Source organism: Scatophagus argus, chromosome 15 (assembly GCF_020382885.2).
Source record: "Scatophagus argus isolate fScaArg1 chromosome 15, fScaArg1.pri, whole genome shotgun sequence".
Taxonomy (NCBI): domain Eukaryota; kingdom Metazoa; phylum Chordata; class Actinopteri; family Scatophagidae; genus Scatophagus; species Scatophagus argus.
Window position 1 is genome coordinate 886,261 of NC_058507.1, and position 19,424 is coordinate 905,684.

At 45.7% G+C, this 19,424-nt stretch overlaps 1 protein-coding gene across 1 annotated transcript in view; it reads right to left on the reverse strand.

Moving 5' to 3' along the window:
- Positions 1-16,406, reverse strand: part of prkd1 (protein kinase D1) — a 32,188-nt gene extending 15,782 nt beyond the window's left edge. Inside the window, exons 1-5 of the mRNA XM_046413804.1 lie at positions 15,771-16,406; positions 7,054-7,192; positions 775-906; positions 513-682; positions 58-81 (exon numbers count right to left, since the gene is read on the reverse strand). Coding sequence (XP_046269760.1) covers positions 58-81; positions 513-682; positions 775-906; positions 7,054-7,192; positions 15,771-15,983 — 678 coding nt within the window. The 5' untranslated portion in view covers positions 15,984-16,406. The remainder of the gene's footprint in view (positions 1-57; positions 82-512; positions 683-774; positions 907-7,053; positions 7,193-15,770) is intronic.
- Between the last annotated feature and the right edge of the window lie 3,018 nt (positions 16,407-19,424).

Consider the following 19,424-nt stretch of genomic DNA (forward strand, 5'->3'; position numbering starts at 1 on the left):
TTCACTCCCTCGATTCGACATCAGAGTATCATTAAGGATAAAAGTGGTGCGACTTACCTCCATGCTGGGACTGACTGGAGACTGCACAGTGAGACAGAACAAAAGACAGACAGGTAGTTAGAGTCCGGCTTGGATGTTCTAATGAAGGATCTCACTGTACTTTTCTGTATAAACCTCTGAAACACACTGACAGCTGATGTCAGTGTCTCAAAGCATGTGAACGTGTCCAGACAGAACAAAGTAAGAGTCTCATTAGGTTTTCCCCACTCTGACTTAGTGTACTAAGAGAACCTGCAATACCATTCTAACGTCTTCTGCGCTGACCATCAACTCGCCTGCAGACTTTTAGCTGCCATAAATCTGCCACAGTCATGCACAGTTCAAACGTGGAAAGAAGAAGACATAGTCTTAGCCACGGTAACAGGTGGGGGTGTGGCCTAGCGAACCCGCCTGGCTACCTGCAGAGTTCAGTGCTGTTGAGATGTCAGGTGTTGGCTCTTGAATTTACTGACCAGTAAAGCATCGTCAGTGTAGTGTGGCGGCGAGGGCTCAGCAGAGAGGGGGCGGCCCAGGTTTACCAGCCCCCCCGTCAGGGAGACGTTAGACGAGCGGCGCCTCCTCACTCCACTGCAATTATTGGGGATCTTAAAGGCACAACGCTTGTGGTAGTTCAGCCCGCAGCCTGGACAGAAAGTCGGACAACAGAAATGTTTATTTCAACCTTTGTCAGAACTGTTAACTGCAGAAGAGTGAAAAATGTCAGCAAGTTTTTACCTTCACATTTGAGTCCTTGTCGCACGAGTCCCCACAGCATCTCTCCACAGTGGTCGCAGAAGGCTGGAGCTCGGTACGAGTGAACAAACAGACAGTGTGGACGGATCTGGAAGTCCTCCACTGTGGCTGAAGCTGCACAACAATGAAAGCTATTGGGATACGAGCGAATTCAACAACCAGAAAAACAAGCGATCGTTTGTCTGTTCAACATCTTTCGTCTAACGTCTGAAGTTAAAGTAGACGCGCTGAATGAAGCACTTCAGCACTGAAAGGAGTTGAAGTGTCGCATGAAATGTCATCATGATGGTCTACGGGAGCCACAAAGCGTTAAAGGGAAATGAACCTTCAGTTGAAATGCAAGCATGAAGTGAAAGCAGCGAAATGAGGTCAAAGCTGTGACAAGAAGTTGCAGTGTCAGTTGATACAGAGCAGCTGAAAGGAGTTGAAGTGATGTGGTTAAAGTGAGTACTGAAAAGAACTGAGCTGTCAGATAAGACTGAACAGTCGCTGACATGATGGCAGACGAGCAGTGTCCTGTCTGAAAGGCTTTTGCAACGTGAAAACCAAAGTAAAACCAAAGTAAATGCCAGAAAAACATCAGCAAAGCTAACAAACCAAACCAAATGCTTTTAAGTCGAGTTGGAGACGAGAAGCTGCAGAGCTGCGCTGACTGGGCTGGTGGCCATAACAGCCATCTGAGCCTAAACATCCTCCAGCTGTTTTCACAAAAACCCAGTTGGGCACTCGGCAGCTCCGAGACCTCCTGCCTCGAACCCACAGCGCTCACAGAGGGAGTCTACCGGCCAAGTTTCTAAACTCACACTGCTTCACCTTTGGGACGGTCACACACTCTCCAAGACGAGACACGATGGACAAAACAAACCTGAAACAAATTAACCGTTCAAAGCAGATGGAAAATGATTCATCATTCATTTATGAGATCAGGCTTTTGAGTTAGGACATAATTTACCTCCACAGGTGAAACGCATCCCACTGAGGCACTTTAAGGTGCCTCACATGAAACATTAGCACTGAAAGAGTTTAAAGGTGAGTCGTTTCCGCTAAATAAACTGCTGCTGGCAGATCCTATCAGTAAACACAGACTCATCTGTCCAGCTCACGTTTCCACGGTCGACTTCCTGCAACAGCTCGCACCTCGCGAGAGTTCAGCGTGAGACTTGTGTTTCTGGTTGAACAAAATGGATTTTACCTTTTAACAAGAAGGTCTCTCTCAGAGACTACAAAGAGACAAAGCGTCCGGTGAAACAAACCAGAGGAATCCAAGCTGCTGTAAATGGATGGATGTTCCACCAAAGCCACCTGGTTTAAGGTAGGAAAACTCGCTGCTGTGGTTTAATGAGGTGGGCAGCAGTTTGGGATGAGTACCTTTCTGATTCATGAGCATCTGTTTTTACAGTTTCAAACTGATGGCAGCTGACGGTTTGTCATAATTGAAGTTTGTGGCAGATTGGTGGGATTCGTATGCACGATTCTGTGCTGTCTAATCAGGCCTTGCTGCTTGCTCACTGGACGGTGACTGTAGAGCTTGTCAGCTGGATGCTATTTTAATTATTTGTTTGACTAAATACTCACGGATGAGAAATATAAAAATGCCTTATTTGACCGGAGAGAATGTTGCTGAGGGCCCTGCAGGCACATGGCAGACCTGCACAGGTGTGTTCCCTCACTGATTAGGCCTCTTCTGGAGACTGAGTGGGTGTGTAAAGACTGTGCTTCATTATCATTCCCCTCACACTCTGTCAGCTTCGTTGCACCTGTTGGGGCTGGAATACTTGCAGTTTTTATCCTCCTTATTAGTTGTTGTGGTCACATAATTCTCACCATGGATGTACCTGAGTCACCCTGAGCAGAGCTCTGATCAGCGAGTGAAAACACTTCTGCAGGTACAAGAGCTTTCCTCGTCTCAGTGAAGTGCGGTTCTTCAAAGTGTGATTGGTGAATGGGACTTTCAAATTATTTATGTGGACTACTTTAGAACAAACTTTGAGTGAGCTGGAGAGCTGGAGTTGCATTCAGTGCAGTCAGTGTCTGCTAACTCTGGAAACAGAACCCAGAGGTTCACGTTAGACTGTGGCTCTCGAGATCAAGAGTCTGGACAAGCAGGAAATAGAACATTGGTTGACTATTTTCAGCCGTGGATGAATCCACATTTGGCTGTAGTGAGAATCGCCACAGCAGGATGGTGTGTGTGGGACTGAGTCAAAGTAAAGGACAGTGTGTGTGTGTTCATGCTGTGGCTCACACACACTGTTAGGAGATTCGTGCACTGCTGGTTTGTTTCTGACCACGAGGTTTTTTGACAGGAATAAAAATACAGAATATGACCAGAGTTATCCTTCAACTAGCCAAGGGAGAGAGAGAGAGAGAGAGAGAGAGAGAGAGAGAGAGAGAGAGAGGAGGAGAGGGAGATAAACAGGACGACAGAGACAAAGAGTAATGAATGGGTTGTTAGCGGGTATTTTGTAAATGTTTTGGAGGTATGAGAGGCTCTTAGCGGGCGCAGATGGGCCGAGTGCTTGTTTGGTTGGCCAGCAGGCTTGGCAAGGCATGATGGGTAGTTTGGGATATCATTTTCACTCCCTTTCGCTCAGTGTTTTTCTCTGACTCTCTCTCTGCATGTATCTCTGAATCTCCCTCGCCTTTTCGCTTTCTTTCACAGGCGCTCGCCCTGTGCTGTGGTCCTCCAGCAGAATGCGGCTCTGATTAGACATTCTGCTGCAGGAAATTACCTCCATTTATTCAAATTATTGTTTATGCCTTTTGTTTGGAGGGCCAGCATACGTTTGGAACTCTGAACAAGCTCCCGAACTGTTATTATATGCTTCAGAAAATGACTTGTGTGTATGTGTGTGTGTCTGCTCGTGTGTGCGTGAGGGTTTCCTAGGTAGTCCTTGTCTGAATATAAATGCCGGTGTTTATGTGTGTGTTCTCTGTGGAGGAATTAGAAGCGTTAAGGAGCGCTTGCTGCTGGCTTGTTAACCCACAGCCAGAAAACAAACACTGCGGGTGGAGGAACTGAACCGGCAGTGGTGGAGCAGCCGTGTGTGGTGTACTAATAATCATGTTTGCGTTTTAGCTGATTGGCCCAATAACTATGTGCGACAGCAGACGAAACTTTAATGACGAGATCAACCAAACCCGGAGAGGTCAGAGGTCCGTTGCCACTTGATGAATCTCCAAACCGCACGTGAAAACACGTTAGCAGCTGACAGTTTGACACCATTCACGTTCATTTGTGTTTGGGACGTGGCATATTTTCTGCCGATTTGCTGTAACGTCTCAACAGTGACCGGCTGAGGCCGATCTGAGCGCCTGTGCTTCCTGGTCGGTCGGGATGAGGAGAACTGACGACGACCAGGCTGAGTGTGAAGCATCTCATCGGTGTGCTTTATGGTGTCTGTCTGTTAAATATTGCCTTTAATGACCCTCAGTGACGCACTTTGGTGTGTTTGTTTGGTTTTCTGTGCAGCTTTATGAAGCTTCAGTGTCATAATAACAGTTTGGACGTTTACATGAAATCTGTTTGGATGTTGGAAAAGTAAGGATGTGATTTGTGTATTTTTTAATTTGCCTGCTGCTGAACTACTAACAAACTTTAATGAAAACAGTGAACCAGAAACAGTGCAACAGAATATTGAAATCCCGTCCTCAGAGCTGTGAGCTGATTAAAAAGCTGTGTGTCCTCTGGCTCCCTGGTTGAAATCACAGCCAATAAAACCTGTCTGCAGGAGTGTTTCGGGAATTATCAGGATGTCTTTTTTTTTTTTTCCCAGGTCGTTTGTGACCAATCAGCTCGCTTGGCTGGAGCTGTCTGTTACGCCTTACAAAGTCAATTTCCTGTTTGTTTCCTCCACACTTTGAGCTGTCGCTGGGCCTGGCAGAAAGCTGTTAACAAAAGTGTTTTTAACCGAATGTCAGCATCCTCAGAGAAGAGGAGGAAGAGGAGGAAGAGGAGGGGAAAGATAGAGGACATGAAGAGGAAGGGTTAATGACAGATAGTGGGGGACTGTAAATTATGCAGAAAATACAACAAAGAGATGAAGGACATGAAAATCCTCCTCCTGTCTCAGCTCACACCTCAACACCTTTCGGCGCCTGTAATTCAAATGAACTGCGTTCAGTTTTTTTTATTTCAGTGCTCTCATCTCATGTGCCGCTTCAGTATTCCTGTTTCAACTCGACACTTTAACTCCGCTCATCCTCGTAGGACTCGTTTGCTTCTGAACTGAATCTTCAACACTGCTTAAATCTCTGTAGCCACCACCTGAATTATACCTGCTGTTTAAATTTCTTTCAGTGCTTCTGTTTCACTTCGAGTCCTTTCAGCACTTCAGTGCTTGAAATAACATCACTTTCACTTTTGTACTTCCAGTGACCTTTAGACTCTTTGTGCTGCTTGTTTTTTGAGTTTCCTTATTTACTTCAGTGCTTGTGTTTCACCTGAACTCCTTTCCGTGCTGTATTAAAGTGACTCCTCATATCCTTGCACTACAACATCTTTAACTGTTGATGAGCCCAATAATCAGCTGCCTGTCATGATCTGCTCTCTGTGAGTCACTGGTTTTTCCGTTTTCTCCTGAACGCTTCATCCTTCAGCCCATTATCACCTCAATCAGCCTCACTGCCCTCACCTGTTCTCCACACAGGTTACAAAGGCAGCCCCTGTCCATCTCTCCTACTCTGTTTTCCAGTTTGTCTTGCCTGTTGGTGACCCTGCCTGCTTCTGTTTTTGCTTCCTGTCTTCTCATTTGGTAAAGTGGTCTCGGAATCTTCTCTTTGTTTTTTGAAGAAGGATTTTTTTGTTGTGACTTAATTTTTTGCTGAAGAGGGTTTTTGTTGTTGAACTTTTTTGTGGACATCTTTGACCTGCCCCACTCCCTGGTGGATGTTTTACTGCCTCTGCAAAGTTTCCCTTATCTGATTAATAAAGTTTTTTGCTCTTTACTGACTTTACTGTGACTCCTGGTTTCACTGCCACCTTAACTCCTTTCAGTGGCAGAGCATTAAATCAGAATTATTAAAAAGGGGAAGGAACACAAGAAATACACATCACTAAGACAAACAGACAAATGCTGACAAGCATTATGCAAATGCAGACACAAACACACACACACACACACACACACACACTGCACTGGGTGGTGACAGAGAGGCAGGAAATTGGGAAGCAGCAGCTGTCAGTCCGTTAGCATAGCATGGTGAGAACACCTGAGTCCTGGACGGCAGCCAGACGGACAAGTCAGACGGCAAACTGAGATGGAGGATCTTTATTAAAAACATCTGGATTCTTGCAGGTGTTTATAAGGCTGCCACATCCTGTTTACTCCACCAATTAACCAGTGAGTCCATACCTGTGAGAGGCTTTGTATTTGTTCAGTGGTGGGAAAAATACTCACATGCTTTACTAAAGTAAAAACAATAACATAAATGTGTAGAAATACTGAAAGTTGTAACAAGTAAAAACTGTATATTCAATACGTTGCTCGAACACACAGCATGTGATTCTTGCCACGAGCGAGCTCTTTGATTTGGACTTTAAAAATAAAAGTGACCTGAACTGATTTGAGATGTTGTGGAATAGAAGTAGAAGAATGGAAAGTGGAGATATTCAAGTAAAGTACATGTATTGATTTATTCCCTCCAAAACAAACCCCACACACACACACACACACACACACACTGAGGTGAACTGAAGTGTGACCTGCTGAGCTTTTGACACCTTCACTGAGTCAAATACTCGACTCCTTCCAGCGTCAGGAAACGCACACACAACTTCACTCTGTGGCAGCAGTAAGACGTCCCTCAGCCCAGCAACGTTTTCCAGGTGCTCCTGGGATCCCCCACGTGTTCCCAGGCCAGAGGAAAGTTGTAATCCCCCCAGCAAGTTCTGGGTCCACCCCGAGGTCTCCAAAGGAGGCGCCCGGGAGGCTCCGCATTCCCTCCGAGGCTGAAGCCAGCCTCCGTCATCACATCCCTTCCCACCATCTTTGCCACAGTGTTTATTGCTCGCTGTGTAAATGAATTTATCTTTATGTGCACTGTTACTAATGTGTGCACAATCTGCTCAGATGTTAAACTGTATTTAGTTGTGCTGGTCTCTCTCAGCTTTTTCTTTCTGCTGCATTCAGAGTGAAACCACAGTGAAAAATGTTGCCCACACCAACACGACGGCCTTTCATCAAATGAGCTGCTGTAATGTTGGCCACAGCTTTTATCAGATTGGCTCCATCAGAAGAAAAACTTTATGACCTCTGCTACCTGACAGCACGGCCTCCACCAGGTCGCCCTCCTGGATCTGGGAAGCCGAGCGCAGCAGCTGCAGCACGTTTTCTGACGTCTGGTCATGACGAAACAGCAGGATCTTCTCATACATCCCATAGAAAACACACTCTGGTATCTGAAGGAGACAGAGACATGAGCTGTAATCACAGTTTTAGATTCTTTTGATGAGCTTCCTCTGGTGTGTAAGTTTCATTAATTCCTGTTTTATTTTAAAAGTTTCCCCTTCCTGTGTCTTGTTTTTCATCACATTTCCTGCCTTTGTCTTTTTACTTAACTTTATTGTCATTGTCAAGAAACAGCACGATAATATACAAGCGTGGTGGACGAGCTGTCCAGATTTTCCAGCCTTTTGTGTTTGCCCAATGACTTTCAGCTGCTCCTCGTTGGAGTTCCCTCCCGGGTGCGTTCAGGCCGTCGAACACGGTCGCTCATCACGGACCGATGATTCACATGTTTTCAGAAACACTCAGAAACCCGCCTGTGCGGTGAGACGGCTGTCTGCCTGAGTTCGACAAATCAAGTGTCCACACTCAGGACTTCATCACTTCTTAGTGTGGACAGGAGGAACAAATACTGCAGTAAATTCTACTTTAGAGTACACACAGACTCGAGCCGATCTATTTTGATTCTTCTGTTCTTCAGTTCTTAAGTAAAAATGTCAAAGATTTGTTGGTTCCAGCTCCTTAAACGTGAGGATCTGATGCTTTTCTTTCTCGTTTCTGACAGTAACTGAAGAGTCTTTGGCTTTTGGACTGTTGGTTGGCCAAAAGTCAATAAATCATCAAAATAATCTTCAGATTAATTCTGTAAATAACAGTTAGTTGCAGCACTAATATGAGTGTATTAGTACACACTGAATATTTCCTTTAATTATGTCACGCCAATAAAGCACATTTAAATGTAGAAACAAGGAGCTCGCTTTTTCATCAGCAGATGAATAAATCATTGAGATTCTCATCAGGCGGTGATGGACAGAATAATACAAGAGAATAAATGAATACAAATGGTTAGTGTGAAGCGTGATCATGTTATGAACATGAATGGTTTCATATGAGGAACTTCACCTCATTCACAGATTCATTACATTCTGGACATTTTGGGTTTTGACAGATGAGATTAAAACTATGACGTGTGTCGCAGCAGGATGAAGGAGGGAAGTTGAAGGGACACACACACACACTGGCAAAATGAAGACAGCTTTGATCATACGTGTGCAGTACGGAGGACCAAGCGCACACGAGTGAACCCACAGGAAGTTAAAGGTGCAGTTCGCTGTTTTGTTGAGGATCGATGAGGCGTCGCTGAAACGAGCAACACGAAAGCAGAGCACTGCTGAGACTGATATCGACCTCAAACACACACACACACACACACAGAAACACCACACAAACATCAGTGAAACATACAAACACACAGGAAGAAAAACACCTTCCATAAATGAATATTAAACATAACATCTAATATTATGAGGAGTTCATGGACAGCACAGAGGCTTTAATTCCTGATGATGGACACCTTGAAGGACATCACTGATGCCATGTGGAACAATCAGTCCCATCCCTTATGGGACTCTTCAGTTCATGCTCTCACTCACTTTAAGCCTTCACCTCTCTCTCCTCTCCCTCTTCAGTGCCTCATGTCTCGCTCTGCCTCTCAATAGGATCCTCAGCAACACACTTCATAGATACATCTATGTGTGTGTGTATGCATGGTGTTACCATAGCAGCTAGTCTTGTTGTCATGGCAGCAGGAACTCAAGGCTGATTCCTCTCCTCATCCCCTCCCTGCAAAGCATTGTAGGTGATGGAGTCTCGCTGCTGTCACTACGGAACAGAAGCTCAGCTGACTGCTTTCTTCAGACATGTCAACTTGTTGATCAACAGAATGACATTTCAGATCAAAGTGTGAACGGAGTGTGATGTGCTGATGTCACTTCCTGTCTCACCTCTGCTCCACAAGCTGCTGTGATTGGTCTGTGACAAACGAAGACTAGGCTGATACCTGAACGTTTTGATCATTTTTCTGTTGCTGATTTCCTCTGATGTAGCTGGGGGCCCGTCAGTATCGTGCTGTCTGCACAAAGACCAGACGCTGTGCTCAGTCACCTGATCTGGCAGCCTGCACTGCAGCTGGAGGCTCACAAGTACTGGGCGGATGGATACACTGTTGTTTGACAAGAAATAGTTCCAACATGAGGAGGCTGAACCTCCAGCTTCCAGCGGACTGCCTGGGCCCTGTAGTGATGCTCAGGTCGGACCTGGCTCTCCACCCGACCTGAGCATCCTCCACTCAGCTGATCCTGCTGCTGTTTCTCCTCCCGGTCAGATGAATAAACAGACATATTTAATGAGGAGGAAGTGGAAGTGTGCAGTAGAGTTCACTGCAGCCAACAGTGCTGCAAACAAGAGATCAATACTGACACACACACACAGGGCTGACCCACTAACAGAGCTCAGATACAGTCCAGTACACACCAACGTGTTGCTGGTCAGACTTGTTATCTTCCATTTCATTTGCCTTTTTGTTGGGGCTCCACATCAATCTTCAACAATCTAAAATGTCCACAAGAAACTAAATAAAACGTTTTGTTCAGCATTTTCTGAACTCCCGGACATATTCAGGATGAGATAGAGAATAAATGACCACTAATAGACATAATCAATAACAACAGCTGCGTCTCTTTAACCAGTCGCAGGGTCCTGCTGTCACGTCTCACTGTGACTCGATGGACCGGAGCCGACCCCCCTGCCCCAAACGTAAGTGCTGAGGAAAGGTGCACTGAATGCAGCACAGGTGCAGGTTTGATGCGTGATGTGATGTGGTGAAGATGAAGGCCACAGAGTCTCTTCACTGAACCAAACTGACGCATTAAAGACACAAACAGAACCCTGCAGCTTCGACATGAAAACCACCAGAAGTGGGGCTGCGAAGTTTTCCACACGCCGACAGCGACGATGTACTGGTCCCTAATTGGGGGATAAGAGAGGACTGTCACCATGGCGACAGGACACACTGCATGATGCCATTTATGAAGGTGTGTGTGTGACATCAGCAGTGTGCAGATAGTGAGAACACACACACTTACACACACCTCACTGCTCACACTGCAGCTTCAAACCTGTTGATCCCTTCATTTAGTTCTGAGGTGATGTTGCACTGAACTCAAACAGTCAGGCTGATGCTTATCAGACGTTTGTTATGAACAGTTTGATCGATGGTCTCAATAAAGGCTGAGCAGACAGTTTGTCTACATGCCTCTGAAATGTCCCAGTGGACTGCAGGGCTCAAACGGCATCCCGCCGTCCCTCACAAAACCGCGAGCCAACAGGCTACAGTCAGTGTGTTTTTCACTTTCAGTTAGAGGCACACAAACACAAAAAGTCCAGATGTCCCACACATTCAGACTCTCAGCTCTGAGCCCATTGGCTCCTGCTGGTAAGTCTTTAAAACACAAATATGAAGTTTGGAAAAGTTCAGCAATATCCTACAACAGCTGCTCACAGTCAAACAAACAGGAGGAAACTGTGCATTTGTCAGGGACTATTTTCAGAGGCGGATTAATCCACATTTTGTGCTGTTGTGTGCGTTGAAGAAGATATCAGGCTTTGATACCAACAGAGTCACAGCTGGTTTGAGTGTGAACAGGAGAAGAAAAACAGAATATGAACGACTGAGATGAGATGAAGAGAGAGATGAATAAAGAGACATGAATGGATGAAGAAAGTGAAGAGATGAAAGAGAGAGAACAATGAGACACACACATCTGTTCTCCCTGCTTCACTCAGTGTGTGTGTGTGTGTGTGTGTCATAACGGCCCTTAGAAGGACACTTCACAGCCGCAATCATCATCAGTTGCCAGGCAACCAGGAGAAACCGCTACCGACAGAAACATGGCACACACAGCTTTATTATTTCTGTTACAGAGTGACAGAGGTGTGTGTGTGTGTGTGTGTGTGTGTGTGTGTGTGTGTGTTTGATTACTGGAAAACAATCTCTCTTTACCACCAGCGAAATGAGGCACAGAAAATATGATCCTGTGTGCTTGTTGGTCAGACTATATTATTTAATTTTTATCAGTCTTTGTTGTTTTCCGTTACCATGGTAACTGGAATGACTTTCTGTTACCAGGTTAAGTTTCTGTTTAACTGTTAACAATTAAACAAACATACCACAAATGAAAGGTTAAACATACCGTGAATGTATTAAGTAGATCAGGATACGGTGGGTCCAATGTTGCCCAGTGGTCACTCGTGGTATTGCAGCAAGGGTTCAAAACAAGGCAAACAAGGTCAGCTCTGACGCTTTTTGATCCATGGAGGTTCTGTACTTGTAAAACTTTCCTTCAAGCCAAGAAGAGTTATTTAAAAATCTCTGGCTTCTATGGGCTGGGCAGGAACTCACGGAGCCAGCAGGAGAAACATTACTGTACTGTTCACTGAGAGACTTTTGAATATAGACGCAATCTTAGTGTGCATCTATGGTTTATACACAACGTCCACATGAGCTCCTTATGAACGCTCTCTGTCTGGCCCACCTAGCTTTAGCATTAGCACAGCTGGCTGTTACCTCCGCTCACTGCTCACTGGGTTTAGCATGAGAGGAGAAGCTAACATGGCCAGCTAGCGGGGTGATATTTCTCCAGTGAACATCTAGAGGAAGATAAAGATGTCTGTCTGTAGACACTGATTATGGAACCCACTTTACAGCGCTGCATCCACAACACTTCCTACATTAGCTTATCTTCTTTATGAAAGTGGTCGTTTCCTCCAAGAGCAGGTAACGTTAGCTAATCACTCACTAATCAGAGACTAGTTAGACTAGAAGTTACTGAATAGCAAGAACAGGACATAAGTTAAGGTTGGCTTATCAATTTAAAAGATACTGATCGATCAGCGTTCAATAACCGTTTCTGCTAAAACTCAAAAATACTGTTAACCGTTTGAGCAGGTTTATAGACTTTTGCAACCAGACTCCAGTGTTTCTGTAAGCTTTTACCTGACAGAACAGCCAATGAAAAGCCAAAGAGCTCAAACCCTCCAGTCTGAGCTGTGATCGGGCCTCAGGTCTGTCAGGGACATGTTCAGAGGAAGAGAAGTTTCTGAAAACTTTTAGAACGTTTATAAAAACACACACATACGCACACTTCTCTTAGTTCATTTGGTGGTATTTGAAGTGTTAAATGCTGCATATTTAGAGCGATGTCACACAGGTTTGGGGTGTGAACAGGTGTCGTGGTGACCTGCTGTACTGTATATTCCTCTGTAGAACATGCATCAACCTGTTGATAAACACTTTAATCAACAGTCTGTGTGTGTGTGTGTGTGTGTGTGTCACACTGTGTCAAGTCGTTAGCGTCCTGGCTCTCAGGTTTCAGGTATGTGCCTGTGTTGTGTTCAGGTGTAAAAGTCTCACTGTGGGGAAATGAGGTGATTTTCACCTGAAATGAGATGATTAGTGTATCTGAATGGAGTTAATGGACACATCACATCGTGAATATCGTGTGTGTGTGTGTGTGTGTGTGTGTGTGAGACAGTGTGACCACACTCATGTACATACATTTTTTATTTCTATTTTTGGCTTGCCATTACACTAAGCAGGTGTTTTCTGTTACTTCCTAATAGGCTCCCTCGAAGTGAGTGAATCTGAAAATATCGATTTGATGTTGTGGTATGGACTGAATGTTATCTCCTCTTCCTGCTTCCTGTCAGGTTTTCCACCCACAACAGGAAGAAATTCATGTGTCCAGTGATGTTAGTAGTTGCTAATCCTGTCTAATCCCGTTTTCTGTCCATCCTGCTCCCTTTCCAGTAATCCCATTTTAAACCCGTTCCACCTGGTCTCCTCTTGATCTGATCCAGATTCCATCCTGATCCAAGAGAGAACCAATCACAGCACTTTCACATTTCTGTTTTAATCCTGCCTGAATCCCATCCCGTTCCTGTCCTTATCCAGCTGTGATCATCCACATCCACTTCCCAGGTCATTCCAGTCACAACCTCTGCATGGTTCAGTCCCAACCTGCACTTGCCCCGGTCCAGTTCAGAACCCATCCCGATTCTCTCTCAATCCCAGCTCGCTCGCGTTTTCTGTCTCTTTCTAAGTTGTTTGCGGCGTTAAATGACTCTTTAAACAGATGCTGTATTTTCAAGGTCAGTGAATCAATAACTGAACGTGTGTTTTGGAAGATGAAGAACCAAAGTGCTTTATCAGCTAACACAGGAAGTCCTTCCATTGGCATTGAGCGGTTTGATGTGTCAAATGCAAGATAAAGACTGTGGATTACAATCAGATTCGGTGCTCACATTCATAAAAACATCACTGTTTATGAAAATTAGAGGAAAAGCAAGCTCACAATCACAAACTCCTGCCTTGTGTGAGAAAGAGGACATCTGTCACATTCGTAAGGACACTGACACTGTCTGTGTGTGTTTCTTTGTCTACTTTAATTGGCCACAGCTTCGGTTCATAAAGCAAAAGCCAGAAAAACAGAGAAACCCCTGCAGAGCGAGCAAACAAAGGCAGACTTTATCTTGTTTCCAACGACAAATGACCGAGCCTCGCAGTGAGTCACCGCACTGACTAACACTGGAGCAGGCTCACATACTGCATGCATGGAGGGAAATACTGCCAGGCTCCCGCAGAAATGTTTTTCATGTGTTCATCTGCAGTAGTCCAGCATGCTATCAGCCTGCACATGTGGTGCAGGAAGTACATGAACACAGCTGTTCACATTTCTGTACTGACGCTTGGCTAAGGTTCAGCTAGTGATTAAGCTAACGTTAATCAATCAGATGTAATCTTGTGTCGGTGGTTTTGAATTTGGTTTGACACTTCTGAGCCACCGTCAGTGATGGAAAAGAGTATTTCTCCACTGTGGTATGGCTTCTTTTACTTAAGAGACATAGCTGTTGAGTTTTCCCAATCTATTTTTTGGCACTTTGACCACCACAAGTGAAGTGTCATCTAATTCCTACAGCCGGTTTCTCCAGAACTCTGCAGCTCACACCAGAGCTATCCGGACGGATGAAAAGCACTTCAGGGAAAAGGAAACGTGTGTGTTTTAGATTTTGGGGTGGACATGTGTTACAGGACAAGTTATCAGGCAGGCAGAGATAACTTGTTAATCAGCAAACATGATGCAAGACAGAGAAAGCCAAAGGCATCCGACGCTAACGATGCTAACGTTACTCGTGAAGTACGAAAGGGGGTCGACAAAGTGGGAGCTCGGTTTTCCCACGCTGCTTCCTCTGTTTGACAGAATTATGATTAAAAAAGCAGTAAACCAACCAGAAAGCTGAAAGAACAGAAGACACACACGCTTCTTGTCATTTCCGTCTGCTTTCCAAACTCAAACATGACACTGAAATTCACAAGAACAACACAATGACATCTTTAACTAACATGTCAATTTCAAATCCATTCTGGGTCTAAGAGATGCTGTGGAAACACAACAAAAAGAAAACGTGCTGCGTGAGCCTCAGACCCTGAGGTTACTTCCTGTGGTGACTGGAAACAGGAAGCAGACCCCACCCTGAGTAAGACAAGACAGGTGTGACGTGTGTTCGCCGTGTGTTACTGTGCGACACGTTTAGATCGCAGGAGGATCCAGGAGGAAGTGGTGTCATCGACTGAAAGCGAGTGTTAGGACAGACGGCATCGCCTATGGCACTGCACATCATCCATACAGGTCAGCTATTGAATATTCCCCCTCACACACACACAGTATTGAATCAGGGACCCTTTGCATGTTGCCTGATGTTTTCATGTTGAGGTCAAATCTCGGTTTTCACTCAGTCGGTTACCAAATCTGATGTGAAATGCTGACCCTGACACGACACGCACACTTTGCTGTGATGCACTGAAGTGACAACACACACCTCACGACAGCACAGTGGGGTTTCAGAAACAGAACATGACGTTACATGGTGGGTGAGAACCCAACCACCTTCGAGGCCCCATCAGTGGACTCTAGTGGTGCATTCAGTAGCCATTTTGTGTCTCTTTGGCGGTTGGTTTGGGTGCTAAGATATTTGATCATCTACTCACACAGCAGGGCCTCCAAGGTGGCTCCTGTCGTCAGGATGCTCCCTGTGCAGAAATCTAGGCCGTAATGCGCTCATGACTGATCGATTGTTTGCTTTTAATCAACGCCCCACACAGAACATGTGCGGTCTAAGTAAACTGTGTGGGGGCCCAGCAGCCCACTCTTTGCCCCAGGCCCATCAGCAGCTTAATCCGGCCATGTGCTATGGAGCCAGGTGGTGTTTTTGTTTGCTTCCTGTCTCTCTCAAGTGTCCTTAGTATCAGGGGGACATTTCTGCAGTACAGTCTGCAGGATGCAGTACATACATTTCTTTCTAGTCCTTTTCTATCAGCTGTTTTATTTTATTTCACTTTAATGTTGTTTTCATGAAACCCCAATATATCCTAATGACTGTGTTGTTTTTTCTGTATTATTGTGAGTTTGGTTTAATTTAATTAAATTTAATTTGTATTTTATTTTTGACAGATTGGAACCAAATCAAACAAAAAAATCTTAATGTTTGTAGGTCAAATTTTAAGAAGTTTTCTGATAAAAACAAATACTGCATCTGCCTTTGATGGATCAGTACACAAAAAGCTGAAGCTTTAACTTTTGTCTCGTTTCTACAACTTTTTGCTGCAGTTAGAAGCTTTGAGGCTTGGCTGGTTACCTTCTGGTCCACGATGGAGCACGCCACCTCCCGGACCTGACTGAGGCTGAGCTCTGCGGCGTCCAGCAGCACCGGCTCCCGGCTCAGACCGATCTGGATGTGAAAGGAGATCACACCTCCTCCTCCTCCTCCTCCTCCTCCAGTGCCGGTGTTGTTTGTCCCCCCTGAGAACGGGAGCGGGCTGGGCGCACGGATCAGCGGAGGCGCACTCATATGAGCCTTTTCCCCGGTGGTTTCCAGCCCGCCAAGAAACAATTAGAAGTCACGACGCCGGTAAAGTGACCGCGCGGGGAAATGAGCGGCAGAGCGCGAGCCGTCGGGTCCGGGTGGAGCAGCAGGAAGGATCCGACGCGTGGAGACGGTGCGGGATGCTCGGGCGCGCTGAACTCCACAGAGCGTCAGAAAAGCGCAAAAACAAGAGTTTCCGACAGAAACGACGACTGGTGAACTAACTGCAACAAAACTGAGAGAAACAGCGCAGAAGAGCCAGGAGAGGACAGACAGAGACCGGATGTGAACACAGGAGACATAATGACTACATGACTGGACCGGAGAGCAGCGTGGAGACCGGTGATGCGGGTGACAGAGCCGTGGACGTCAACAGTGGCTGGAGAGGAGGAGGAGGAGGGAGGAGAGGAGAGAGGGAAGCTCCCGGACTGATGGAGGAGGCTCAGCTGTTTTCTTTTGTCCTCCTCAGTCTCGTTGGGAAAGTTTCATTTTCTGCTAATTAAACGTGTTTCTGTCTTTGCAGAGTCATCAGCTAATTTGTTGGAGGGTTAAACGTTTTGATTGTTATATCCGAAAAATAAAACTCTTGAAAAGGACAGAGATATTCAGGGCCGTAGACAGCATTTAGAGATCATGAAGGTCATCAAGCCCCCCCCCTACACACATTTTATTTCATAGGTTTGATGTTCACTAATATTTTCTACTTTTCATTTGACAATTTAGTCTACTTAAAACTGCAGTAGTTCCAGATTATTCATTCAGCTTTTTAAATTCCGACATTACTAAAGCACCTTGGACAGATGTTTGTGATTGTTGGGCTGCACTAATAAAGCAACATACTGAATCTTAAATCTAAAAGGTGTTTAGAGGAGTGGAATAAGCCTGAAATCTTTGTCATCAATGCAGCACTGACCCTGACCAGGCGTAAGAGGAGGGACAGTTACATCGTTAATGTCCCAAAATAAGCAAAAATATGAGTTCAGGGACACGTTGAAGGACATCTGAAGAGCAGAAGGACGAACAGACTGACTGACCGATGACATTTTGGAAACTCTTGGGCTTTTCTGTAGGGCAGAGGAACCTGGAGGTTGTTTCACCCACAACTCTGATCAGTTCAGTAAGTCAAACAGGCTCAACCTGTCAGAGAAACAACCAAGCCAATCAGAGCTTTGTGGGCGGAGTTAACAACACGGACGTCATCTTCCTGTGTCAGAGCCAGAAACAGCCAAAGTGAGTCAGCTGATACATCAGTCGCAGCTGATTGGTTACATGAGCCAACGTGTCTGCCTGTCTGTCTATCTCACACACACCTGTTGAATGCGAGCACAGAGTGCTGCTTCTCTGTCGGCTCAACACAGACAGAGTGAAGTGTGTTGGTTGCTAGGAGACACACACACACGCACACAGATGTATACACAAAGACACACTTCTGCCAGTCCTCCCACGCTTCAACCTTGCCTCCATTTACTTCCATTTATTACCAAAGATGATGCCAGAATTGAATCGTGGCATATGGTGTGTGTGTGCGTGTGTGTGCGTGCGTGTGTCTGGTTGGGTCAGCAGGTCACTGGTTGGAGGACTCGACCACACAGTATGTGGACATTATGATTTGTCTGACGTTTGTCTTCTTTCAGGTTTCCGTGTGATGTTGCTTGTATTTTGGTTTTCTGGTGGCTTTAAACTTTATTGACAAAAGAGTGAAGAGTGAAGGAGTCTGTGGGACTGAAAAATTCTCCCCAGATTACAGACAGATCAACCTGCTGCAGCATGAGCGAATCAGATGAAACATCCGGGAGGTAATCCCGTCAGCAGCAGCACTGACGGTGTGCTGCAGCTGTGGAGTCTGCCAGTCTGCCAGGGTTCAGGTCCCTGCAGGTCCGCCCAGGCTGGAAATGTGCAGCGTAGTGAAGGTCTTTATTTATAGAGCTGATGCTGGAACAGGATGATGAAGATGAGTCAGAGCAGACGACGCGTTGGCTCTAAACTGTATGAAGTGAAGAGTAAAGTGACTGAAACCAGACAAACGACCTCTGCTGGTCACGTGGGACCACTCGACAGGTCTGTGGTGAACCTGCTAAAGCGAGCAGCTGGTTGGCCTTCAAATGTCTAACTTAACAATAAAACATCTGCTGAGCCGATCACCTGATGGACAAAACAGCAAATCAACCACACAGTCAGTCAGCACAGTGAACGTCTCAGCTCCACAGGCATTGTGTACCGTGTGACATTAACAGCTCAGAGTGGACACAGTCTGGTCCCTCTCAGTCCATCTGTGGGTCCACAATCTCTGCAGGACCCCAAACCAACAGGACCAGAGCTGCTCTGGTGTGAAGACACGATCACTGAGAGTCACGACTGCAGAAACACAGAGGAGACACAGAGGACACACTGAGAGGACTCACTGAGAGGACTCACTGAGGAGACACACTGAGGAGACACACCGAGGAGACACACTGAGGAGACACACCGAGGAGACACTGGGGCAGAACTGGGCTTGGAGGGTGATATTCAGGGAGGAAATGCAGAATTTATGAAACCAAAGTTGTAATTTTCCGAGTAAACAAAACTTCTCCGAAGTCCTGGTCCCCGAGTCTGGCAAGTTCAGTTCCTGTTCAGATGAAGACCATGTGTGTCCAGATGTGCCGATGCTGAGCGTCCTCCTGATTCTTCAGCCAAATTAAGTCTACAAACTCACGATGATCTGATAGAATCTGATGCACCACAGATTAACAGAAAGGAGCTGAGGTGAGCTCAGACATGCAGACAGGCACCTGAACGCAGCAGGAATATGAACCCAGAACTTTTACTGAAGTGCAGGATGTGAAAACTTTCTCCTCTGCTGTGGAGAATAAAAGTGTGCTGATGTTTTATGAATGTGGTGGATGGCGTTGTGTTTGTGAATTCAAATGTTTGACTCTTCTGGACTGAAGTTTCTCTGTGGAGGCCGAAAACACAATGAAAGCAGACAACAGTAGAGAGACAGTAGAGAACAAGTTCAAGAACACACAGCGACACCCCATCGCTCAGTCTGTGAAATAAACCATCTGATTAAAATACTGACTTTCACATGAGAGTGACTCTCCTCCTCCTCCTCCTCCTCCTCCTCCTCCTCCTCCTCCTCTCCTCCAACATGGTGCCTTGCTGCAGTGAGCGTGCTCAGATCAGACCAGATTTTATCCAACACCTCAAAACACACACACACACACACACAGCGCTCAGTTACTCTCCGTTATTCACACACCATTCATACACCACCACATTCACACTCATGCATCACTAAATCTGAACACACACTCCTCATTCACACACATGCATGAACAAACAGCACTCTGACAGATTTGACACCCACCACCCGTCGTTACATTTTTACAGCCCCCTCCTCCCTCTGTGGGTGCTATTCCCGTCACCGTGGGGTGTGCGAGATGC